The sequence below is a fragment of the Acomys russatus genome, chromosome 10 (genome assembly GCF_903995435.1).
Source record: "Acomys russatus chromosome 10, mAcoRus1.1, whole genome shotgun sequence".
Taxonomy (NCBI): Eukaryota; Metazoa; Chordata; class Mammalia; order Rodentia; family Muridae; genus Acomys; species Acomys russatus.
Genome location: NC_067146.1, coordinates 31,254,995 through 31,282,297, shown reverse-complemented (window position 1 = coordinate 31,282,297; position 27,303 = coordinate 31,254,995). Strand labels below are relative to the sequence as shown.

The 27,303-nt window shown below is 36.7% G+C and overlaps 1 protein-coding gene across 6 annotated transcripts in view; it reads left to right on the top strand.

Annotated features, from left to right (window-relative positions):
• Glcci1 (glucocorticoid induced 1) overlaps positions 1-25,921 on the top strand; it is a 300,803-nt gene extending 274,882 nt beyond the window's left edge. For 5 of the 6 annotated variants that reach the window (XM_051151935.1, XM_051151936.1, XM_051151934.1 and 2 more), the window contains 5 exons: positions 989-1,105; positions 4,454-4,606; positions 9,671-9,881; positions 23,794-23,914; positions 25,165-25,921. In XM_051151935.1, coding sequence (XP_051007892.1) covers positions 989-1,105; positions 4,454-4,606; positions 9,671-9,881; positions 23,794-23,914; positions 25,165-25,510 — 948 coding nt within the window. In that variant the 3' untranslated portion in view covers positions 25,511-25,921. The remainder of the gene's footprint in view (positions 1-988; positions 1,106-4,453; positions 4,607-9,670; positions 9,882-23,793; positions 23,915-25,164) is intronic. The other variant, XM_051151933.1, reaches the window with a different exon arrangement.
• The last annotated feature ends 1,382 nt before the right edge of the window (positions 25,922-27,303 follow it).

Genomic DNA, 27,303 nt, shown 5'->3' with positions numbered 1-27,303 from the left:
TATAAATATCTCCAGTTTTCAAATACCACTGATACATCATTAATATTCAAAAACACTTAATTTTATACTTCTATCCTAATAAAATAACTTGTACACTTTGAGATCCTATTTACTTTCTGTCATAGAAATAATTTGTGTGAATTTATAGTGATTACATACTAATTTTGACTTCTTTTTCTCATGAAAATTAATGCTCTCTAGAAGAAAAGTAAGTCATTAAAAACTAGAGTAAGGAACAGAAAAATTACCATAATCTTGTACATCTTTGGCAAGGATATTGTATGAGAGATCCATAAATCACAAAAGAGAAGAAAAAAGGTAAAACCTTGATAGTAAGGATGTAAGTTCCCTCTTTTGAGTGATTGTACTATTTCCCTATTATTTACCACACTTAAAACTATCTACTAAGATACAGTGATGCATGCCTTTAATCTCAGTACTCAGAAGGCAGAGGTAGGCAGGTCTCGGTGAGTTTGAGACTATGCATAGTAAGAGCCTGTCTAAATGGGGGGGGGGTGGAGGGAGTAGAGATCGATGGACATGATGGAGCACGCCTGTACTTTCAGCACTCAGGGAGGCAGAAATAGGCAGGCAGCTGTGAATTTAAGGCCAGCCTAATCTACAAAGTGAGTCCAGGACAGCCAAAGCTACACAGAGACACCCTGTCTCAGAAAGCCAAAAGCCAACAAAAAGCAGATATCAGTTTTGACAAATTAATCAGTAGACATACATAGTTTCTTCTTTAAAGGAGGAGACTTGTAGCATTATCTACCTGTTTACCAGTCAACACCATTTAACGTTGCAGAAATGAAGCCTTTGTGCCATATAGTCATTTCTCGTTTTTCAGTTGTCTCTATCATAACACTTGAAAAATAAATCACTGTAATAAAACCTTATATTTTATTATATTTTTTGAGGAAAAACTAAATGGGAAAAAAACACACTGGTATTCACTTTGATTTTCTTCGTTTCTATTCTCTCCCCAAAGCAGATTGCCAAGCTGAGGCAACAGCTACAACGCAGCAAGCAAAGTAGTCGGCACAGTAAAGAAAAAGATCGACAGTCACCTCTCCATGGCAACCACATAACAATCAGCCATACTCAGGTAGGCTAAGTTCCTGTTCAGATTTTAGTAGTTCCTCTTAGTGTTTTACTAAGGGAAAAGCTTTACCTTACCAAATCACTTTACTTAGATACATTCATGTAAGATGCTTTAAAACCATATTTTTAACATTTTACATTTTAACATTGTTTTAAAATAGGCAGTACAGAGTATAGTGGCCTAAGAATGATATTTACCCGTGCTAAAATCACAGGTAATGTACTTCTGGAACAACTGAGGAATGTCTTATATACTCCTTCTACAAATAGAAGGTTTATATTCCACCCCCACCCCCACCCCAAGAAACTTGTGCTAACACATCTTATGGAACAGATCTGAAAAGTGCTGCTATGAAGTGATGAATCTTACTAAGTTAATCTGATCCCATGACCAAATAGTGTATTGAAGGTTCATAAAGATAAGGATAACTCAACATTAGGAGATGTTAGTATAACTCACTATGTCAGAAAGTCAAAGCACAGAGAAGCATCCGATTTTCTTGATGTTGAGTAACACTTGATAAAACATAGTATCCATTTGTGGTTATAAAACTTTTATTAAATTGAAAATAGCAAAACTTCCTGTTGTGATTAATTGTAAGTATACTAAGATCCCATCCTTAAAACACTGGTGGCATTAATGTCAAGATAGAAATTGCCGCAGAGCTCTAAGTTTATTGACATGCTACATAAGGCAGTAAGAAAGGTGTCACTAATTGTATATAATATTGTATATATAAAATCAAAATGAATTAACTGACTATTAAAAGTAATTATGAGATCATTAATATGGAAAATGTTAACCATGCCAAGTGGTAATGAGAATGTAAAACAAAGACCAGCTGTGGATTGCTGTTAGAACACAGTAACACAACCACGCTGGCTAGCATATCCTGACCATTCTCCCACTGTTGCTCCCTCTGATAGCCACTACTAATAAGCATATCTACATGAATGTTTGGGGAAGCATTATTCATAATGATGAAAACAGATATGCCTTCATTTGTGATTGGACAGATAGTTTACATAACTATACAGTGTAATACTATTCAGCAGTACAGTGGAAAGCAGCTGATAGATATGTGAGCAGAATTCAATTTCAAAACCATTTTGCTAAGGGAAGGAATTTATGAAAAAACTGTATAATATATGATTTGCTACATTAAATTCTCAAGAAGGCATAATTATATAAACTAAATATTAAGAGTGGGAACTGATGCAGAGAGGCCCTAACGAATATCTTTTTGAGTAATAGAAGGCTCTAAACGTGCCTATCCTGATAACTGGATGGCGGTTTACGTTAGCAAATCTCAAGTAACTCCACATTTAAAGTGGGCTGGTGTGTTGTATCCTGACCATACCAGGTCAGTGTTACACAACAAATTGGAATGCCCTAGACATTCAGTTATGTAAAAGCATACATAAGTACGTGCTTACATTTTTCTTTTTAATCTGTTAGAATTAATATATTTGCAAGGTTTTTTCAAGCACTGTCTATGTTATACCATTACCTCACTTAAGTTTTTAATAAAAAGATGAAATCAATTAAACTTGCATTTAATTTTTTCACTTAATTAATTTTCATTTAATTAATTCATAGAAACTACTTACTTTTACTGTACAAATATTTGTCATGACATATGAATTCTAGAATACTTTAAGAAACAAAATAGTCATTTAAATAAAACTATAAATGGGAAAATTCTAATAATTTTTAAACTTGCTTATATACATACATAGTTATAAGCATTGTTGATATTATAATTATGCTTATGGTTAAGATCTTGCATGATAAAAAGGTAACTAATGAGGTGATTAAAAAAGTAAAAAGTCCTACCAATTTACATGAAAAAATGCAAGATATGCATGTCTATTGAGGTTATAAAATGAAAAGTAGAGAAAATTGATTGTCTTAACACATCAGTTGATGAGTAGATACTTTTAAGATAGCTATTTATCCCAAGCTAGTACACAAATTGCGCCTAATGTTCCAGTGGAAACTTTAAATAGACTTTAAAGTTTTATTACTTAAAGAGTTGGTTTCAGAGCTCATACTGTAAATATGTGCACCCATTGCTGAGGAAAATAAATGTGAAAACTTATTGCTTATATTATTTAAGCAGTTGTTTTCAGACGTCATAAAACACACTCATATTCTGGAAAAAAAATATAAAGACTTTTCCTTCAGATAACAAATTGCTATAACATTACATTAAAATGGGCTTTATATGGATATTATTAGAAAATAGCTTAAAGAAATCAAATAGAGAATTCATGAAGAAATATCAGGTCAGTTGAATTGATGTTGGGTGGATTCTAAAATTCTGTTTTACATTATACACAGAAGTAAATCATGATAGGTATAATATTTTATTGCAAAAACCATAAAACAACTAAGTACTTTTGATAATAAGAAAATGGAAAATGTGTACTGGAGCCAGAGCTTAACAAGATATAAAGCACATTAGTAGGCAGTTCAAGTGTCTGAAATATTAGCACACTGATTGCCTCATTACAAATTATACGTATAAATTTCAGTTGTTCATTATTAATAAAATTCTTTTTCATTATCTTTTGCCTTCTTAGTCCATTTTTTTTCTTATTTTCTTCCTACTGTTTCATATCCTTGGCCAGTAAAGTGTCCATTGACATTTCCTAATAACTTCTGTAGTGGTTGTTGGAAGTGGCTGATTTTTGACAACTCCTGAAAAGAGGACTTTTGAAAATAACCTAAAGCTACTAAGTGAGTGTTGAATTTAACATAGTATTGTTTTTATATTGTTTAACAATCCAGTGATTGTCTCAAACAATTGACAAAATGGAAACAAAAGTATTAACATGTAAATATCATGGTATATCCACAGCAGTATAATAGAGTCTCATGATAAATTACACACTTTCAACTGTACTTGCTTCAACTATTCTTCCCCAACTTAAAAAAAAAAGAGAGAGATAAAAAGAAACATTAGAAAGTGCTGAAAATTCTATCTGCTATTTTACCGACTAAGTGTATATGCATTATGAAGCTATACCTTTGCTGTTAAAAAGGTTTTGAAGGATTGATCTTATGTTAGTTTTACCTTCCTTTAGAACTTAAATTACTTTATATGTATTTGAATTTTTACTATATTTCAAATGTCATAAATAACTTAATTGAGTTTTTGTTTTAAAGCATTTTGTTTGCTTTTTTGTTTTTATGGCAGGAGCATTTAGAGAAGCCGTGCATATGCTAAACAAAGGTCTGCCACTGAGCTACAACTGTAGCTCTTCAATTTTTTAAGATGTATCTGCTCCAATTCTTTATTTCTTTGGCAGTAAATGATTTGACATCATTTTGTCTTCTGCCTCAAAGGCTATTGGATCAAGGTCAGTCCCTATGCCTCTGTCAAACATATCCGTGCCAAAATCATCTGTTTCCCGTGTGCCCTGCAGTGTAGAAGGAATAAGTCCTGAACTTGAGAAGGTATTCATCAAAGAAAGCAGTAGTAAAGAAGAAGTGTCCAAGGTGAGGTGACAGGGGGGACTTAATCTTTTTTCTTTAATGTTACAGTGTTTTTCAGAAGCACTTTGGGAGCGTGGTAACAGCTTTATGGAGATAAAATCTGCTTCTGTAAGGTTCATTGCCTTTGTTAGTCATCTCTCCTATCCTCTACTAGATTTTGCTGTTATTGATCTACTCTCTGGCTTTATGTATATTTCTGTTCCAGACACTTCAAGTAAATGACATCATATAATGTGTCTTTTGGTAATTGGCTTTCGTCACTTCACATAGCATGTCTAAGATAGATCTGTGTTGCAGCACATATCAGTATTTTCTTTTTCTTGCCAGGAAGTATGTATTGTATACATTTGTCCAGCTAGTAATTGAATGCATTTATGGTTTGTATTTTTCCATGAGCATTTGTACAAATTTTCTTATACATATAATTTTTTTCATTTTCTGAATGGACATAGGACTGGAATTGTCAGTACTATAGCTCTGTATTTAGATGTGAAGGAATTGCCAAGCTGTTTACAAAGCATCTGTACCATTTCATATTCCTACCATTAATGTAGGATAGTTCTGATTTCTCTACATTTTTTCTAAAAGTTTCAGTAAGTTTTCTTTTTTCATTACAGCCAATCTCTAGTAGGAACATAATGTTGCCTTGCATTCCTAGCACCTAAGGATACTAAACATCTTTTCATAAGTTATTGATAAATTTGTATGGTTTCTTTAGAGGAATTTTTATTTATATCTCTTGTTTCATTTTAAGTTAGGCTGTCTTTTATTACTGAGCTGTAAATGTTCTTTGTAAAATTCTCTCTTTTTTTGTAGAGATAAATCCCTTATCAAGTGCTTTGTGTAGAAACATAAGAGTTCTTTTCCATTTTTTTTTATAATTTCTTTGAAGAACATCTTTGATGGAGTCTAGTTTATTATTTTCCTTGTACAATCCTCAGTCCATGGTTCCATGGTTTACTCTTGCATTTTTTTCTGTGGGTTTTATAGTTTTGACTCTCTCTTACTGCCTTAGTTAGGGTTTCTGTTGTGCAGTGAAACACGATGGCCAAAGGCAAGTTAGGGAGGAAAGGGTTTGTCTTAGGCTTCCATATTCCTGCTCATCACTGAAGGAAGTCAGGACAGGAACTCAAAAGCAGGGCAGACACCTGGAGGCAGGAGCTGGTGCAGACGCCTTGGAGGGGTGCTGCTTGCTGGTTTGCTCCTCATGACTTGCTCATCCTACTTCTAAAACCCAGGACCACAAGCCTGAGGATGGCAACACCCACAGTAGGCTGGCCCCTACCCCAACAGTCACTGATTAAGAAAATAACTTATAGCCAGATCTTATGGAAGGATTTTCTCAGTTGAGGTTCTGTCCTTTCAGATAACTCTAGATCATGTGTCAAGTTGCCTAGACTAGCCAGCACACGTACATAAAAGTCTTTGATCCACTTTAAATCTTTTAGACTTTAGTATTTATAGATAAGCAAATGTAAACAATATCCATAGGTTCTTCTGTATCCACACTATTTAATATGTGAGTCAGAGATTTAGATTGTTTTCCATCTTTACCATAGCAGTGCTTTATAAAATATGCATGTGTGCAAACAGTTTTCTGGTGGTGAAATTGCTTTGCCAAAGCATTTTCACATTTTAAGTTTTTATATGTATATCCTCTCAAAACATAATGCTATTTTATTCTTTATCTTATATCAAGTTATTTTTATATAACACTATAAAGGAACTCATTGGAATGGAAATTGTGACATCTTTTAGCTGTGTGTTTTGAACTGTTTCCTTTAAAATAGTAATAAAAGAAAGTAAAATTGATCTTATACTTGGAAGATAATCACCCACATATTTATTTGCTAAGAATATCAAAGCAAAACCTTACTAACATATAAAACATTTCTTCTTGAAAATGAGTTATATTTTAATTATCTATATACCTATAACTTAAAACATTGCCTTTTTTAAATAAAAATTTTATATTTTGGGTATTTTCTGTACTTTTATTTTTCATACTTGTATATGGTATATCTTGGTCATATCCAGTCCCAGCTCGCTCCCTCCAGACCTCATCTTCAGTATCTCTGATTCCCATCTGACTTTATGTCATCTATCTATCTCCACTAAGTCCAGTTAGTGCTGCCAGTAGATTCATGGTATGGGGTCATCCCATGGGCCCTGGAAAACTTACTAAATGCTCCCCTCCCTTTGAAAAAGGCTGAATGGCCCTTCCTCAGTAGCAACCAGCTTCTATTTCCTCCTCGGCTCTAGGACTAGGATATTAGTAGCCCTCCTACCCATACTGTAGTTTTAAACTTTGGACTTTGTAGAGGTCTTATATAAGTAACCACAGCTACTGTGAGTCCATGTGTGTAGCAACCATGTGACACTCAGAGGTTAGCCTTTCGCTACACATTCTCTGTCACCTTTTCTGCATTGTTTCCTGAGCCTTTGGTAAAAACAGAGTGATGACAAGTGGCCCCATTTATAGCTCAGCACTCTCCTTTGCTTTGTCTGAGCATTTTGTACAGTTTTAAATCACTGAGTTAACCACTACCCTCTGCAGTACCAAGTTTGAAAGTGGCACACTGTTATGGACATAGCAATAAATATTTAGAAGGGAGTTTGACAAAATGTCATCTTAGCAAAACAGAATCAGTATGTTCTCTCGTAGGATCTGTGGTTTTCCTAGGCATGGGTTTTGATAATATTTACAGTACCAGGTGAGAGTAACCAAAACCTAAGCATATAAGGATGTGTGAAGAAGTAGTAGGCCTAATGAAATCCTACTAGTTCATAAGCTAACTAAAGTATACTTCTTTTTAAAGGGGTTTGAACAGATGTGTCTCAAAAGAGTAAACAATGCTCTCCACAGAAAACATGGGTTATTAAATGAAAATCTCAGTTCCTGGCTACTCTCTATTAGGTTTTGGTCAATGAGGCCTTCGAGGTACTCAGAACAATAGGGGATATTGTCATTGTTCCTGATTGTTCATTGCAACTAGATAGTAAGAACCTATTGCTAATGATACCACACACTTCAGTTGCAGAAGACAGGAAGAAATTCTGAACTGATAAGGAGTTTCCCTGCTGGCTAGCTTACGTAGTTGTTGGAAAGTGCTATGCACCCTCCTGGGGGAGAATAGATACCAGTGCCTATACCCAGGACAGGGCCCTGAGGACGTTAGTAATTACTTGCCAGGCAAGATGTACCTACTGATGCGATAGTGGCGAGGCTGTTTATGGAAATAAAAACCTGTTCTCTTAATTAGAAATTGGACATTTCCAACTAATTTTGTATGAGAGTTTATAAAAAGTAAATCAAAGCATCTGCCTCTATCTAAAAGTGAAAATTGTCACATTAACTATTATTGGTATCAATATTATAAGGCCTCTGTTTGCCAAAATTATTTTGTGTAAATATGAAGATTTGTAAAAATTTTTTGCTTCTGTAATTCTACCTTCCAAAAAGGTAGTTAAGCCAAGCCGTCATGACACATGTCTTTAATCCCAGCAGTTGGGAGGCAGAGGCAGGTGGATCACTGTGAATTTGAGGCTAGCTTGGTCTACAAAGTGAGTTCAGGACAGCCAAAGCTACATAGAGAAACCCTGTCTCGAAAAGCCACAAACAAACAAACAAACAAGGTGGTTAAAAACATATATATTCTCTAGTTGCAGATTAAAAGATAGAAATAATTTTTATGAAATAGGATGTAAGTAAAACATAGCTTATATTCTTAAACATTTAGTTCTAAAGAAGTGCATTATTTAATTGGTTTCCAGCATTGCCAATTTTATTGAGCTAACATTTTCTTTGCCAGAGTTTGGCCTAGTGAATTCTTTCTTTCACTACATTCATTAACTAAAAACTTCTTTTAGTAAAAAGAAGCCAGATACTTACTTAGATAGTTGAATATTCTCCTGATAGTAGTCATTGTCAGCTGTAAAGATGGGTCTGTTCAAGCAGCATCACATGAAAAAAATTTCCATTCCACTCAACATAGAAAATAGTGATATTTTATTCTTTCCTAATTTTTTCTTTCTCTATTTCCTTTCTGGCACTGTTTATGAATCTTTAAAATGACAAATCTCAGAGCAAGTGGAGTAAGCACACCAGTGAAAATGAATTCTAATTCATTATGTTGGTTCATTTTATTAGCATTGCCATCCTCTCTCTACAATAATAATAGTTTAAATTTTATGAAAAAGTTTAGCATACAAACTTTTGCTTGTTGACTGCAGACAAGTAAGAAAAATGGGATGAGAGCTAAGTAGACTAGAAAGACTGGTTGTAGACTAGCAAGGGTTCACTCAGCAGGCTCTGATACTCCAGTACTACTTAATTAGCACTGTACTCTAAACTATAGGCTCTTTATGGACGCAAATGATGTACTGATACATTGTAATGAGTCCGCTAGTTCAAAGCATGTGGTTGTAATTGAAGTTTCCTGTTTATCACCTTTGCCACACTAGAACAGTACATTAGAACTAAGCAAGATTATGAATAGTCGTACTTAGTTGTATGCCAGGTTAATAGAATTGTAGCAGTTTGTAACTCTCCACTGAATACTAGTGAAGTTTTATTAGAAAGCTTAGGTGATTTCAAAGGAGATGAAAGTTCTTGCTTCAGTTCTTGGGATCTAACTAGTAAAGAATTAATAAATTGAAATTGTATACTCAACAATATGAACGTTTTTTTTTTTCCACCCTACTAGGAAGTCAGCATGCCTTCTTTGAATGTTTAGTTTATCCCCGGTGCGTATGGGCTTTCATGGTGTTACTTGGAGCTTTGTTGTTAGGCTTATGCTGCTCTTAAAGATTAGAACTGCCTGGGAGGACATACAGGGAACTCTTATGATTTTTAAGGGAAACAGTTTGAAACAAATTTTAACTTCAATAAAGGCAACATGCCCAGAAGTTACTCTTAAGATTAAAAAATGCTGTATCTATTCATTGAGGGATTAAATTATGGAGGTAACATAGGTAGGATATAACATCTGCAGATATACCCCCCTTGCTGATCAATAGAATGTACTTGCTGTCACCCATGTTTCCTGGTGTTCGTTCCTCTTGCAGCCTTTGGATATACCAGATGGACGAAGAGCTCCACTCCCTGCTCACTACAGGAGCAGTAGTACTCGCAGCATAGACACCCAGACTCCTTCTGTCCAGGAGCGCAGCAGTAGCTGTAGCAGCCACTCCCCTTGCGTGTCCCCATTTTGTCCCCCGGAATCCCAGGATGGAAGTCCTTGTTCAACAGAAGATCTGCTCTATGATCGTGATAAAGGTGAGAATGAAGTCATCCACTTGCATGGAAGGCTTGCTGTTGCTCATTTCAGTCTGCGTCTTAGACCATCCCACCACTTTTCCCCTCTGTTGAATGGTGCGATCATAAAATATGAGTTATGACAGGTTTGTTTGTTCATTGGTTTTACTTTCCTCCTTTGTAACTTTCAAACATCTTCCATAAATGTGTCAGATAAGCAAAGTGCCTGGTTCTAACAGCTAACAAAAGCTATAAAGTAGATCAGATACAACTACTGGTATTTTCCTCCATTTTATTCAGATGGTTGGTGGTGATGGGACAGCTTATATTTCTTACGTCTGAAGCTAGAGTTTTACGTTCCGTGATTTTGGAGAAATATTTTCTCACCATGTCTTGGGAGCATGAGTGTAGTAGTGTGAAGGTGCACATATGCGTTGTGACGACGGAGAGGCACCTTCCTCTATTGCTCTATTCATTGCCTTAAGACAAGGTCTCTTACTGAACCAAAATCATGCTTTTTGGATGAGAATGACTAGCCAGTAAGCTCTCAGGATCTGCCTGCCTCGTGCCCACTAATGCGGGGGCTTATAGGAACAAGCATCCTGCCCAGTTAGGATGCATATGCATGGATGTGCTAGGACTGGAGCATAGCATAATCATCAGAGAGACTTCACCCACAACTGAAAAGAGCAGATGCAGTGTTCCACGGCCATATGTTAGGTGGAGCTCAGGGAGTCCTGCAGAGCAGGGGCAGCAGGGGACCTGTATGAGTCTAACTTGGGTTCTTTGCATATATGCTGTGGTTGTATAGTTTGGTGTTCTTTTGGGATTCCTAACAGTGGGAGAGGAGGGTGTCTCTTTTGCCTGCCTTTGAGACCTTCTCTTCCTACTGACTTAGGATGCCTAGTCCAGCATTGATGATAACCTGGTCTCTTCCTCCTCCTCCTCCTCCTCCTCCTCCTCCTCCTCCTCCTCTTCCTCCTCCTCCTCTTCCTCCTCTTCTTCCTCTTCTTCTTCCTCTTCCTCCTCCTCTCCTTCTTCTTTCTTCTTTCTTTTTCCCTTTTCCTTCTTGTTCTTCTTTCTATTAATTTTTTTTAAATTTAATCACTTTACAGCCTGATCACAGCCCCCTTTCTGCTCTCCTCACAGTCCCACCCTCATACCCCCTTCCTCATTTTCTCCCTCTCCTCCTCTCACAGCCCCTTACCCCCAAATGGATACCAACCCATCCTGGCACACCAAATTACAGCAGGACTATGTGGATCCTCTCCCACTACCCACTAAGGCCAGACAAGGCATCTCGGCTGGGAGAAATGGATCCAAAGGCAGACAGCAGAGTCAGAGACAGCCCTAGGGGGGAACTCACATGATAACCAAGCTTCATATCTGCTACATATGTGTAGGGGGCCTAAGTCCATCCTACGTACGCTTTTTGGTTGGTGGTCTAGTATCTGAGCCCCCATGGGCCCAGGCTAGTTTCCTCTGTAGGTGTTCCTGTAGTAATCCTGACCCTTCCACTTCCCTCAGTCTTTCCTCCCACTCTTCTACAGAACTCCACAATCTCGGCCTTTTGTTTGCCTGTGGGTCTCTGCATCTGCTTCCATCAGCTGCTGGGTGAATCTTCTCAGAAGATAGCTATGCTAGGCTCCTGTCTGTAAGCATAGCCAAATATCATTAATAGTGTCAAGGATTGGCTCTCCCAAGGGGTGGGTCTCAAGTTGGGTCAGTCATTCGTTTGCCATTCCCTCAGTCTCTGCTCCGTCTTTATCCCTGCAGGTCTTGTAGGCAAGACAAATTTTGGGTTGAAGGTTTTATGGGTGGGTTGGTGTCTCTCTCCCTCCATTGGAAGTCCTACCTGTTTATAGGAGATCTAAACTACAGGCTCCATATCCCTTGCTACTAGGAATCTCAGCTAGGGTCACCTCCATAGACTCCTGGGAGCCTATGATGTCCCAGAGATGCACCCCACTGATTTCCGTTCTCTTTCCCAATCCTCCTACCCCTGTTCTTCCCATACCTGATCTCCACCCCATTACCCTCCCCACCCCTTCTCACACCCAGTTCCCTCCTCCATCTACTTCAGATGACTGTTTTATTTTCCCTTCCGAATGAGACTCAAGCATCCTCCCTTGGGCCCTCCTTGGCTTTTTGGGGTCTGTGGATTGTAACATGGAAATCCTGTACTTTATGGCTAATATAGTGTGCCTGGTCTTATTGTGACTTGTTATGTGGTGGTCACTAGGAGGCGTGCTCTTTTCTGAGGGAAGGTGAAGGGAGTTGCATCTAGGGGTAAGGGGAGATCAGAGGGGAGAGACTGGGGAAGGGGAAACTGTAGTCATAATATACTATATGAGAGAAAAATAAATTTAAAAAGAAAAAATATGGATACTGGAGATTTGAACTTGGGTTTCCAGGTTCTCCTACTCATTGAGTCATTTCCCGAGACTTTTTGACTTCTTGTTTGAAACAGGATTTCTCATGGAATGTGGAGTTCATCATTTTTGTTAGATTTAGATGACCAGGGAGCCCCTAGGATTTGCCTGTCCCTGCTTCTCAGCACAAAGTTACACATACACAGCACCATGCTCATTATTTACACAGCCACCCCACCTTACTGTCCTAAAGACAGGTTACTCACTAAAGCTGAAGCTCACCAATTCAGCAAGCTCCAAGGGTTTACCTGTCTGCCTCTCCAGGACTGTGGTCATACATGTGCTGCCATGCACCTTGTTTTAAGTGGGTGATGGGGACCTGATCTCATGTCCTCTTGGTTGTGTGGCAAGCACTTAACTAACTGAGCCATCTCCCTGGCCCTTTAACTGTATTTTTAAGTGAGTAGAGAAGGATCAGAGAGTATCTTCAGAAAGAATACCACCTTAAGATGATGATGAGTTCTTGGTAAGTGTTGGAAATTGGTATTTCTTATTGCCTATCAGGTCCAAATCGTTTTTCTGTGTTCCTGCTGCCTTTTGGTTAAGTGCTTATATAACACAATTTACTGACTCTTAATTTGGTCCCTAAGACGTAACTGCAGAAGACAGTATCTTTTGCTCACCTTCCATGTTCCTTGGCTACCTTGAGAAATATCGAACTTATTTTTTTAGATAGAAGTCATTAATAACAAAAATTTTAAAACATCATACTCAATTTTGTGGTCCTTTTCCAATATTACCACTGCTCTCTGTGATTTATTTTGTGGTATCACTGTATGTAAAATGCATGGGTGCTAAGTGTTCAGCCTGGAGAATTTTTATATATGTAGCCATTTGTGAAGGGAGGCTCAAGGTACAGATAGAAAACAAGTTTGCTATCTCAGGAGGTGCTCTGTCTTCCCAGGTAGCAGGCTTTCCTCTAGAAGTAATCACTATTGTGTCTTCCTCTACCATAACTTAATTTCTACCTGTTAGAGGAATTTCACAGAAATAAAATGTTGGCGTATTCTATATGCGCTTGTGTCTGGTGTATTATACATATTTTTAAAGAGGACTTAAATGACAGCAAATTTTGATTTTGTCATCTTTTTCTTATATCTTTTAAATAGTTCTCCCTTTAGATGTTTTTCCTTATCACAGGCTTTGTGGACATACTCCATTAAGAATATGTTGAAGATATCTTTAGGCATCTCTCCTTAGAGTGTCAGACTAAGAAATTGTGCTAGAGAGGTGGGCATGTTGGCACACTACTTTAATCCCAGCACATGGGATCAAAGAGCTCCATGAGTTTGAGTCCAGCCTGGTTAACATAACAAGTTCCGGGCCAGTTAGGGCTACACAGTGAAACCCTGTGTAGCAACAGAGAGGGGAAGAGGTGGGCTATGAGGTTTGGTGGGCAGGGAGAATCTAGGATTCATGGAGGGGAAAGAGTATAGAACTTACAAATAAACATTTTTTTTTTTTTTTACCATAAATCCGTTTCAAATTACGGAGTTAGAGCTACTGAGGCAAGTGTGGGCTTATGCCTATAATCCTAGTACTGTGGAGACTGGAGCAGAGGATGGCTGTGAGTGTGAGGCTAGCAAGACCTGAGTAGTAAACTAAATAGCGGCTTTGGCTGCAAGTGGAGGAAAGAAGGTCTAAGAAACATGGGAGGTGTTTCCACCACTTTATACTAGGAAGTCTCACTAGTTTCTTGAAATACCTACTGTTTTTAGCTTAGAGACATTGTTTTGTGATTACAGTAGACAATATTTTTCCCTCAGAAAACTGTATGGCCTATGTGTATGTAAAATTACCAGTCCTCAAGAAAAACACTCATCATTATAAAGAGAACATTAAAATTGTGTTCTTAATGTATACATGCATATGTATATACACACATAATTTAGGACTGGGTATAAAGGCCTGTGCTTTTGAACTGAGTTCTCCCCCCCCCCCCCCCCGGTTCACTTAAAATAACTTGCTGCACATGTGTTGCACATCAGGCGCTATACTTGAAAGTAGAGAAACAGAGATAAATAAGATGTGCTCTTTAAGGAGGTTGCAATCATAGAGAATAAGAGGAATGTAAAGAGCACGGCTAATGCTGTTAGTACATAGTTAGCATTTTAAACAATATTTAAAATACTAAAAGGAAAAAAATAAGTGGTTTATCAGGTTGTGAAGCTTGTACATTCTATAGCATTCCAACTATAGAATAGTTTTGACCTGTGTGGCTTCCCTGTCAAAAATACAAATTTTGGAGTGGTTTGTATTTTTTAACAACAATTTTGTCTCATAATTTATGTTTTTTTACTAAATTTTGTATGAGTCCTTTTATTTTCAGTAAAGGAAAAAAGTGAAAGATACATAGTACTGTAAATTTGGAGTACCTTCATACTCTGTAGTTGCTCTAAGTAATTTCTTTGTTAAGATAGCTTACGCCGTTCTTAGCAGAGTAGGTGAAACGATGTAGGAAGGAGGAGAGGCAGCTGCGATGAGTGCATATGTTCTGAAAGGTGTGCTGATGAGCTGGGTGGTTTTAGTATTCATCTGTTACGAATTTATCCTTTTTCTGATCCTGCTAAAGTTATCTCTGCCTATTTATAATATCTCTTCCTCATGAATCATGTATAGTTTTCAACTAAAGAATTTTAGTTAGATTGCACATTTTTTTTTTCTTTCACTATCAGTTGCAATGCTAGAAGAAAAAAAAAATCACTGTTGAGAAAGGGACAGTTGTTTGAGAAACTCATTTCAGGTGGAGATTTTAATTTTGAGCTTGTTTGTTTGTTTGTTTTGGGTTTTGTTATTTTCTTAAGGTCTTTTCAGTAACGTAAAGACTGAAGGCAGCCTGGACATGTGTGTTGAGTTGCCAGGCTAGCTTTAACCTAATAAAGAAGTAATCCCTAAGCCTCACTGCAGAGTTCAGAATAAGAGTCCTCATCTTGACATCTCTTCTATTAACATTATCAAAACTAGATCAATCCCAAGAGTTGGCCTAAGTCCTTGTACATAATCTTATCCAAATTGCAAGGAAAAAATATATAGTACAGATGGCAGCATCAAAATATTAGATCTTTTAGCAGCTCTGCCAATGTTCCTTGATGGTAGCCAAACGAGTGCTGGGCAAGCCATAAAACTTGACTTGAGTCTGCTGCTTGTCATGGGTCTTTGGCACAAGGTACTTTAGGCAGTTGTTAGAAAGTTCTGCAGTTTTTCAAGATATTGTAAAAACATTGATTGTTATAATTATGAAGTAAATGGAACCATTTTGTTCAGGCCAACTACTAAAAGTTATATTCCAAGAGTCTATAAATTGATTACTTGTGGTTTAAGCTATATTTTCTTAAGGAAATATGCTATGTGGATAGAGTTTCCTAAGCTAGGGCATATAAGCCCATTTAACTCAGACTGTAGTTTGACTCATAAATATTAATATTACTAAACTTTGGGTTTTAAACATAAGCAATCTTTGGTCTGCTGAGAGCAAATGAAATGTATTAACTTGTCTTTTTAGAGTCTAGAATTGATCCTAAGCAGGCTGTTAAAATAGCCTATTTGGACATTTTTTTTTTTATTCCTAGTTTCTAGTTCTTATTTAATCATAAGGTCAGATTTGTGACTTTTATTTCTGTGACTCATATTATGAAAAAAAAGATTAAATATATGTTTTAGCTGTCTTGCCTTGAAAACCACTGTTTTTTAATATCTTTCTTTAATTTAACAGTCATATCGATAGCAGATAATATAACAGGTTTATGTAAATATTAAGTTATTCATACTTCAAGACTTCTTAGTAAGTATAACTCAGTTGCATCTGTTATATTTCAGTCTAGAATATATGCAAATTGAAGTTTTGAACATTCCTAAATATATATTTACTTCATTTGCTGTTACCTGTTTAGGAATTCATAAGTTTCAACAATGAAGACCAACCTACTTTTTTTCTAATTAGTTTATAATATATTCGCTTTACGTCCTGGTTATAGCCCCTCCCTCCTCTACTCCCAGTCCAACCCCCTCTTCTCCAAACCCCTCTCCTATTCCTCAGAAAAGGGGAGCCCCCCTTTCCCACCCACTCGAGCTCATCAGGTACCATCAGGACCGAGCACATCCTCTTACCCTGTGGCCTGACAAGGCAGTCCCTCCGTGAGGAAGTAATCAAAAAGCAGGTACAGAGTCCATGTCAGAGACAGCCCCTGCTCCCCTTACTAGAGGACGCACATGAAGCCTGAGCTGCCCATCAGCAACATCTGTGTAGGGCCCCTAGGTCCAGTCTGTGCATGGTCCTTTGTTGATGCTTCAGTCTCCACAAGCCTCTCTGGGCCCTGATTAGTTGGCTCTGTTGGTCTTCTTGTGGAGCTCCTGCCCTCCAGGTCCTTTTCTCCTGCCCCCTACTTTTCCACAAGACTCCCTATGCTTCACCCAATTTCAACCTTGTTTTGTTCATTACTTTGTCCTCAGCAAATTCAGTCATATCTGGCAAGAATGGTGCTTAAATAGAAATTTTCTAAAGTTTTCTTACAAGAACTTTCTTTGTAAAATATCCATATTAAAAAGATTATATTTTTATTACTATATTGAAAATATAATGCCATTTTCTTTGTTATTATATGTTGTATTTTTTAATGGTCATAAAGAATGTGATTCTCTTAAAAGAAAATTTTAGCTGGGCAGTGGTGGCACACCTTTAATCCCAGTGCTCGGGAGGCAGAGGCAGGCAGATGTCTGTGATTCCATGAGTGAGTTTCAGGACACCCAACACTACACAGAGAAACCCTGCCTCAAAAAAATAAAAAAGAAAAGAAAAGAAGAAAAAGAAGATGAAGAAGCGGGGTGGAGAAAAGTAGCCATACTTAGTCATAGGAGCTTTTGATGAAGTGGGAGGGGAGCCATAAAGTTCACATTTCTTGGTGCAATTAAAGAAAAGGAAATAGCTTTACTAAGACATGAGTTATATTTCTCTCTTAAAATAACCCCTGTTAACAATTGGTAAATTTTTTTTCTTTTTTCTTTTTTTTTTCTTTTTTTTTTTTCTGTTAGAAGTTTTATTCTGCCAGGAACAGACCGTCTGACAAATTCTTGACTTGCCTTATTAAATATTTCATCATGGAAAATGTAGAGGAATCAATATGGGGAACTGCATCTCAGAACTCCATTACGATGACTGAAGAAAATTGGGAGTAGAAATGTGATGATCTTTGGAAATGAGTGACCATGTCACTTTTTGAGTATATTTAAAACCCAACAATGGATATATATCAGATACGTACTACACATACACCCTATCCATATGGGGTTTCTAGTTGAAAAGCCTTTTATACATGTGATATCATTTACTGCAATGCACTAATACAGACAACAAATATAACTCTTACGGTATAGACACACCAGAAGTTTACTTCATGTAATACATCTATGTAGCCATTCTCATCCATAGAGTCAACAACAAGGATATAACTACCTTCCTTTCAGCATTTTGAAGGACACTTTTATAATGTTCTGGGTGCAATTGGTAAATTTTTAACATGACTGAAAGTAATAAGTTTTCAATGAGGATAGAGGAAAAAAAAAAAGGACTCGGATTAGTTTCTTCCACATCATCTTTTGTGCTCCTCTATTGGCTCCTACAGGCTACTGTTTACTCCATCTCTTAACAGAAGGCAGACCCAACAATGGCTGCTTGGGCTATAATCCTTTAATTAGAAACAAAATTTTCAGAACTTGATCAAATGATCAAGTCACCTCCTCATATGTTTAATGATAAAGCACAAGAATTTGAGTAGATGAAAATGTAATGAAGCAGAAAGCTTAAGCAATGAACTCAGACTCTTAGGCAACCAGTAGAATCCTTCCTTGCCACTTACTAATGATGGGTCCATGGACAACCTCTGCTATCTGTTTCCTCATAAGATTGTTATGATGATTAAATGTGGTCAGGTGATTTTACTTTTGTTATTTACTATATGTCATATCCCTATGGGTGCATGGATTGTTGCTTGATTTGAGGCTTAGTGAAATTGGTGACTTTCCTAACTTACTTATCGTCTAGATGCCAATAATGGTTTTCTAGAAGAATTTCACACTATATCTTACAGCCTTTACAGAAAGAATAGGCTTTATATAACAGTCATCTTTGAAAGGGCCAGGTCTGTAGACAACAGTAGGAAATTGTGTAGTGGGTGAATACTAGACAGGAAAAGGTAAGAGTGGAGAGATCGAAAACTTAGAATTTATGAGGAGTTTCATAGACAGTGAGAACTAAATGGCCAGGAAGAATGTTTTGGTCACAGGCAGACACGACCGACTTAATTTTGAAGAACCATAAGATGGAGAGACTAGATGGACAAAAGAGTATGCCATTCAATCGTCTAACCTCACGCTTTTCAAACTTGGGTCACATCCCCTTCTCAGCTGTTTTTTGAGTCTGTACACTTAATATGTTGTTATTCGTTACACGGATTACATGAATGTTAGCAGAGTTTACTTGTTTTAATGTTGGGGAGTAACTGAAAAAAAAACTTTCCAATACATTCTTATATGCCAGCAAATAGCTTTGATGGCTGATTATATATTTTACACAGGAGAAGATGAGGAGATAAGTAAGATAACCAAGTTCAAGGGTGGAAAATGAGAAAAATGGTTACCACCATTAGGAAAGTGGCAAGTGATCCAGAAAAAGAAAAGGGCTTTAAGGTAAACCTAGTGTGAAGGTGAAAGTTCCATGTGGGTTTCTGCCTACCCATTTTTCGTTATTTTCACTTAGAATTTTAAAAGAGAACACTGAGCTTATTGTATTAAGGTTTCATCAAGGAATTGATAGCATTTTGCTTTGTCTTCTTTTTTATACAAAGTAAATGTTGAACACATTTTAAAATGTACAGGCATTATTACTATGAGTTCAAGCATCTGTCAACACACACATACAGAGAGGGGGGAGGGAGAGAGGGAAGGAGAGAGGTCAGTTTAAAATATGAATATTTCAATTTTGCATACTGATATTCCTGGATTTTTTGTCATTTTAAAACTTTAAGGATATAAAAACAAGATTCTATTGGAATATGTTTCCAAGATCCTTAAATTAAATTTCAAGATACAAAATATTTTAATCTTTGATTCATGTTTAGTTTCACTATAATGATTTATATTAATAAAAGTATTATTTTACTCCATAAATTGATTTGAAGATTATTCAATTATAAGACTTGTGTTCGTCTTCAACTACTATTTCAGAGTAACATGTTAGGAACTGAATCTTGTCTTTAGGATGGTTGTGTAATAAAAGCAGTGTACTTACTGTGAGTACACAAAACAAGAGCCACCTACAGTTTAACCTGTAAATAGGTACCTGTCAGTTATTACCCAAAGGGTAAGTGACCACCATGTGATCTACATATGACAGAGATTTGCTGTGGATGTTAGATTTATTATTCAAAAATAATCAGACATGAAGTAAAGTTAAAAATGTAAGTAGCAAAAGATAATGAAGTCATATTTTTCTCCTTTTATGAAATACTCATCAAAAATTCCTAAAGTTTATGTCTCATTGAAATTTGATGGTTTCCTCAGAGGAGCTATTTGAAAGTTCTCTGTGCTTCAAATTCTCCTAATTTTTTGAGTTAGGAAAAGGCACACAGGTGCTTTGATAAAATTAATAATACTACCTGTTTCTTAAAGTTAATTGCCCAAAAAATAGGACATAATTGTATGGTTTTCTTAATTTCCTTTGGCAGTCAACCATGTTCTTGCTGCTACCTTAATTTCCTGAGAAAAATAAGTAATTTTAGCACCAAAGTAACAATTTTATTTAGATCTATTTATTTAGTCAATCATATTTCTAATCAAACTCACTAGGCTAACTTTTATGACTCTTACCATATTAATATTTCATTGAATATATGTTCAACATACTATATTCATTCTCCAAGGAACTACCTACTTGGGGAAGAGTAAAAATTCTTATTTTTTGGTTGGCTACTATTGCATATAGCCACAAAATAATTTATTTTTTCAAAGTAGTCTGAAGAATCTTAATGGTTTAGGCATTGGTTTTAATTTCAAGATAGTAGATTAGACCTTCCAATCTAGTCTTTGCTGTCAGTAGCCAGCAGAGTTGATGTTAGACAGCTGCATTCCTGGAAAATCTGGTACTCTAAAGATTATCAGCACTACGGAGGTGACTCAGTTTATACAGTGCTTGCCATGCTAACATGAGGACCTGAGTGTGATCCCAGAAGTCATGTAAAACAACCTAGCACAACTGTGTATGCTTGTAAGCTCAGCACTGGAAAGATAGAGACAGGTAGGTCCATGAGCGCCACTGCCCAGCCAGCCTTCTCTTGCTCCACACAAACTCAGGGTTTCTTCTGCTCTCCTTGGACACATGCACTCAGATGCACCTGTAAAAAACCATTTCTGTGTTTGCTCATACACACACACACACACACACACCAACACACACATACCAACACACACGAAAAGTAACCTTGCTTTCTTGCAAGAAATAGGATGCTACCCTTATGTAACTGAATAGCATTTGTGTGGGTCAATCTTTTTAAAACAACATTTATTTTATTTGCTTCTGCCTGGAAGTCAATTTTTGAATGGTTTACTTGTTTAAAATTTGTAGATTAGGGATTTGTTATTGTTGGTATTCTTGAGAACTTTTGTGGTTTGGGCACTTCTTAGTCTTTAAATTACATTTTAACATAGCCGTGTCTCAGTGGTCATTCCTATTTTATGGATAAAAAGGCAGAGATAACCAAGACACTGGCCATGTGAGCAGGCACAGGTAAGAGACAGTCTAATTGCAAACTATAATTCCTAATTCTCTTGAGACTCATTCCTCACATTTGCCTGCATTTCAGACGCAGTTGGAAGCTTTTTAAAAGGAGAAATTTTAAAAAGCCCAGCTCCTTTGAGAGATGAGATGTGAACTTTGGAATTTAAAATGTTTCTAATGAGTCTATTGTAAGCTAGGCTTACAAGTTACTTGGGCTAGGACTATGGCTCAGTGGTAGAACACTTATTGTTGTAGCCCTACATTAAAGTCCCAGTATTTTACAAAGCAAAACAAAAAGATTATAATGTATTATTGTTCCTTGAAAATTAAGTTTATCAGGTAATCTAATAGGAACAAAGTACATGTAAAGACTTAGGACTACAATAGAACCATAAAAAAGAATTTGTGCACCTGTTTACATACATGACTCAACAGTCGTATATGTGAGTTACTTGTGTATCATAGAATATAGTAGTCATTTCTGAAAGATAATGGTTTAATGAATACTTTCCTATTTCCAACTTTTAACAATTTAAATTTTTCCAAGCTTTAATTTATTTGAAAATATTTGGGAAGTTGCTTGTATTTGATGTTAATGTAGTGCATGTATAATTATGATCTATAATAATAATAATTGAATTGTATGCTAACTTGATAGAAATAGCTCAGATTTACCAAATATTTGTTTATAGTTATTTTATACTGTCTTTTTAAGATTACCAAATATTAAATATAACTACTCATATTTTTGAAAAAGCAAAAAGATTTAAAGTATTGAGCATATTTATGCTTGTTTTTAGCATTAACACCCCCCTTAAAAAAAGAGAAAAACAAGAATGTTTAAGTAGACAAGTTAAAAACATACTATCTCTTTTTAAAGAATGCTTTAAGACAAAAAATAATTTAGTTTAAAATACTGGCAGGAAAACATGTATCATTTTCAGGTTATGTAGGGAGAGTCCTTTGAAATTATAATAAAAATGTGAAGAGAAACTATATAGTAGGCTTGATTATGTAATTGATGCCAATGTGACATTTCTTGACTGTTGTGTAGTCAAACCCCAATTGATGGCGTGAAAGACCTGTTAAAGGTATCAAAATTATGGCTGTAAGTTGATTGCACTTACTAGTGAGCTATGCTGTACCCGTCAGTAGTCTCCATGAGACATCCCGTCCCATACTCACCCGTTTGTATTCTTGATCTTGTGCATTTCTTTCATGTGATTTGGATAGTAGAGTGAGGTTCAAGTTGAAAGAGGAACTCAAGGCCTCACTCACACCTGCTTAGTAGTTGACTAGTCCTGCTCAGAGGTAGCACTAAACTCAGGCTCCTGAGTGCATCACAACAACCTAGGCAAAAGATCCCCCCCCCCTTCTGTGTGTTTAAGAAATAGTCAAACTTTGGCTCTAAGAAAATCATTAAAATCTGAATAGTCTATAAAAAGAATCAAACCTCATTCTATGACTTAATTCCCTCTTTCCAAGAGGTTATTTTATGCATATGTAAGGATATATCTAATAGTGATATAAACTGTGTGCTTTTGTAGTGTGTGTTAGCATGTGCTCTTGCTATTTCAAAGTTATTTCCCAACCAGAGAGAAAACCACTTTCAAATGTAAGCGTAGATCTGCATTCCTGAGACTAATATGTGAAATACTGATAAAGTAGTAATGTGCATATTTTCTAATCATGTTTTGTGTACCTCATTGATGATAAAAATGTACATCTTAGTTGCTGAATGCTGGACTATTTTCTGTATCCTAAAGTAATTCAAGTCACCAAAATTTTAATGTAATTTGTTATTAATACTAGTTTTCAAAATTCAAGGAAATGAAACCTCTCAACCGATCATGTCCTTAGTATCTTAGCAGTGAGTATTGGTTTGTATTAAGTCAGAACTTAGGTCTATTCTTGATCTTGTGCATCTTTCATGTGATTTGGATAATAAAGTGAGGTTCAAGTTGAAAGAGGAAAGTAGGTCTATTATATCATATAGATCTGTTACTGAAAGATAATGATGACACATCTTAGTGGACTTGGATTTCCAAACAGTTTTGCCAAATAGGAAAAGGAGAAGTTGCCCTGGGTATCACAGCTTTTTATGAATAGACCATTTAGTTTTGGGTCAAAAAATACGAGGAAAACCTGTTTGGTAGCTATGTTTTTGGGTTTTTTCATGTCCTTAGTGGCTAAAATGCAAACTGTGTTGAAACGGAGCTTTCATAGAGTTTAAAGGTAAAATTCTAAGCAAGTTATATTTTTTAAAATAATTATGTGTAGATGGAAGACATGTTGCAAACTTGTTTTGCCCTGCATGGTTATTATTCTTGGTGTTTTACAAGTATAATCTCTATTAGGAACTTCTGTAATAAAAATTATTCATATACAAAAAGACAATTAACTTGGTTGAACAGGGAGAAGTCATATAGAGAACCTCTCCATTATAATCTTGTAATTTGGTATGATTAATCCATATTACAAGTCTTTTTTTAGACTGGCTCTGTAATTCTCCAAAATGAAGTTTTCTGGCCTAAAATGTCATCCTTTTATATTCTGTAGTATAGCAGATTACTGTTGCATTTAAGTTTTTATTAAATAAAAAAGTACTACACAAGACTTTTAGAAATACCCACAAAGGTTGGCTTTGTGGGGAATGAAAAGGGCTGTTTGGAAATCAAGTTTAATTTAAAAGCACTTTCAACTCCTAGTTAATTTAACTGCTTTAAATTTACAGACAGTGGGAGTAGCTCACCGTTACCCAAGTATGCTTCATCTCCCAAACCAAACAACAGCTACATGTTCAAACGGGAGCCCCCAGAGGGATGTGAGCGGGTGAAGGTCTTTGAGGAAATGGCGTAAGTAATGTCTTCTCTACCAGCTGGGATCTGAAGCTTTCTGCTGAGGTGGTGATGGCAAATGAACCAACTACTCTGTCCAGCTGATACTTGTTTCAGAAGCAAATTAGGAAAAGAGAATTGAATAGACAAAATATCTACAGTGAGGGTTGGAGGATTGTTAAAAATGGATAAGCCAGTACAAAAAGCTTAGACATCTACCCTTGTCTCCCATTTCTCTCCTGCCGCCCCTCCTTCCCCTCCCTTCTTCTTTCTCCCTCCCAATTCTCTTTCCTTCCTTCTTGTTTTCTTTTCTTCTCTTCCTTTCTTTCTCTTTGCCTTGTCACTTACTCTTTTTCTCCTTTCATTTTCCTTGTTGAAAAAATCCATTTTTAATCTTAAAGAGGTTTCCCCCCCAAGAAAACTCTTAGTATAGGCTGGCTGACAAATACATTTAGCAGCAAGGTCAGTGAACACATACAAGTTTGACTCTGCAAGTCAAAGGGAAAGTGGTCTCCTCTGTAGACAGGTCCAGCATGTTTATTCATGAATTCATGTTTTCTGTCCCTTTTTATTTTAAAGCTTCAATATGGATAGGTTAGAAATTAAATTAGAAGAGGAGGTCTGTGCTGTAATCTTGGACACCTAGAATCACTCAGAAGATGATGGTGTGGTTCTTGGTGTAACTCATACTCTTTTCCCTGTGGTACCAAATGCAGAGTGCTCCTGTTAAAGCCTAGAGGGGACAGAAATGGTACAGAGTTAGTTGTTGGTTTAGTTTGCAGAATGGGTGGGGGGATCTGGGGTTATAGACGATTCTTTTGGCTGAGAAATACAGAATACTTTTTTCTCCTGTCTGTACTGGTAGAAGTATATCTAATGATGCAGGAAAAAGTTGAAAAGGCTTAAAATCAAATATATTATAAATAACATTTCTCTTTATACTTCTTAATAGTGAAGTTCATTCTAAATGTGTATAATATTCAAGTGCATGTAGAATTCTTTATGTTACTCAGTGATTGGAAGCAAACTAAAGATCTCTAAAAATTTCCCTAGACCTTTTAAGAATTGTTTTTTCTTTAAATATCATTTTAATTCCCTATACATGAATAATCTCTGAGCTGGCCTGTGCTATGGAAGATGTTTCCCCTCTGTGTGCATATAACCCATCCCTGTCATTCACATGCAAGGGGTTTTAGAGAACTCTCACTTAGTCACAAAGTGCTTAACTTAATAGTACTCCCAAAACTAATTTTGTTTTATGGTTTTAGGTCTCGTCAACCTATCTCGGCCCCACTCTTTTCATGTCCTGACAAAAACAAGGTTAATTTCATCCCAACTGGATCAGCTTTCTGTCCTGTGAAACTTCTAGGCCCTCTTTTACCTGCCTCTGACCTGATGCTCAAGAACTCACCTAACCCTGGTCAAAGCCCGGCTCTGGCGACACTAACCGTAGAGCAGCTCTCTTCCCGGGTCTCCTACACATCTCTTTCTGATGACACCAGCACAGCAGACTCCCTGGAGGCCTCTGTCCAGCAGCCATCTCAGCCACAGCAGCTCCTACAGGATCTGCAGACAGAGGAACACATCTCCACTCAGAGCTATGTGATGATCTAAAGCAGAGGGGGAGCTGGCCTCCACCCGTGTTCCATGGATTGGGAATGGGATCTCAGACAGCTATCTGCATGGAGTGACAAACTTTCTGAACACCAACAACAGCAAAATACTTCGCATCATAAAATAGCTATTAACACTGATCTTGGCAGGGACCGACTCCTATTCAGCAGTTTTTGTGGAAAGCAGTAATGCTTGCAAAATATGTGTCATTCAGCATTTAAGTGGAGACTATGCATTTCATAGTATGTCTGACAGACTAGTACTGTGTCCTGTGTTTTGTTCCAAATTTTTCAGTATGAATAAGCTCCATTTCAAAAAGTTGCCTGTCTAAATAGAAAATGTCTTGCTGTGTTTTGTCCTATGGAAAATGCTGTCCTTCAGGATTATGTTTACAATTGATCCAGGTGTTTGTTTCTATAATACATACAATGCAAAAAAAAAAAAATGGCCACAACAGTTGCACAGTGCCCACCCTATGGCCTAGCTTCAGGTACTTCAGTTGAAGTCTAAACTCAGGTAACTTGGAATGTATGTCATATTGGGATATTAAATATTTCACAGCTACAAAGCTAAAGAGAGAACATCACTCTTTTGCCTTTTCTTATTTTATGCATTTCCCTTTCTTCATTCCATTCCACATTAGAATAAGAAGTGCATTCAGCCCTAGGAGATGGTAATCCTGGACATGGGGAACACAAGAACCAGCAAATCTGTGGTGTGTGACACCACTTTTGTCATGTGGTTACCAGTAGAACAACTGTTGCATTCACTGTTTCAACATGTGTAAATGTGGCTTTTTTTTTAAAGTTAGGTGTTGCTCAGTTAATGACTGTTACAATGTTGCAAATAAAGCTTCAGTAGTAGATTGTACATAAACATTCCACATTGTGTGTGATGAAATTTAAATGCAAGAATGGCTGGGTTTGATTTCAAAGCAGGTAAAGTTTTGCAGGAATAAATAATTAAGGATTTTTGTTTATATTGGCCATCAGGGTCATAATTGCTACTATTTTTATCTAAAGATATACTTATGTTTAGCTTCACTTTAGACATTTTTAATTTGCTGGTTAAAAAGTGAGACATTTTGGTTACTGGTTTCCTCAAGTATTTGCTAAATGAGTTGCATTCATGTAGAGAGAATGTGTATGTCTCAGAACCAATGCAGCATAAGCAAGCGGATCTCTTGTTGGCTTACAAGAGCAATAGCTTAAAGCTGTCCCATATAAGCCTCAGATAACACTATCATGAATATTTTATTAAGTCTTGGGATGTGTGGAGTAGAGCAGAACCCCAAGGAAATAAGCCTTGAACTTGCAGACTTGACAGAAGTTCTCCACAACGTGTGAAGAAAGCCCTAGAGATTCCTGACTGGCCAGTTGGAGAGCCTGACTTCAGACATTGTTTTCTGCAACACGGAGCTTATGCAAAAGTAAAGGGAAGCTTTTGTGTTTGTATTCCATTACTTTCAGTTCAGTTAGATCCTAGAGTTCTCTCATCTCCACCTAAAATGCTTGGCCCATTTTATTTTGTTTTGTTCTTAGAATTAGGGGAACAAGTTGCCTACAGTTAATGTTCTGGTTTCCTTAGAGCATTCCTGAGTTTTCCTTTGTTTTGAATCTCCTAAGGAGTTTGGAGAAGGATGAGCTGATAAAGCGACACCATTTTAATTTTTACAAAATTGTGTGTGTGCGTTCATGCATACGTATGTGTATATATGTATTCTGTGTGTTATTTTGTCACCTCAGTTCTCTCCTTTCCACCAAAGTTTGCAGTAATATTCTCTCCTGAAGGTG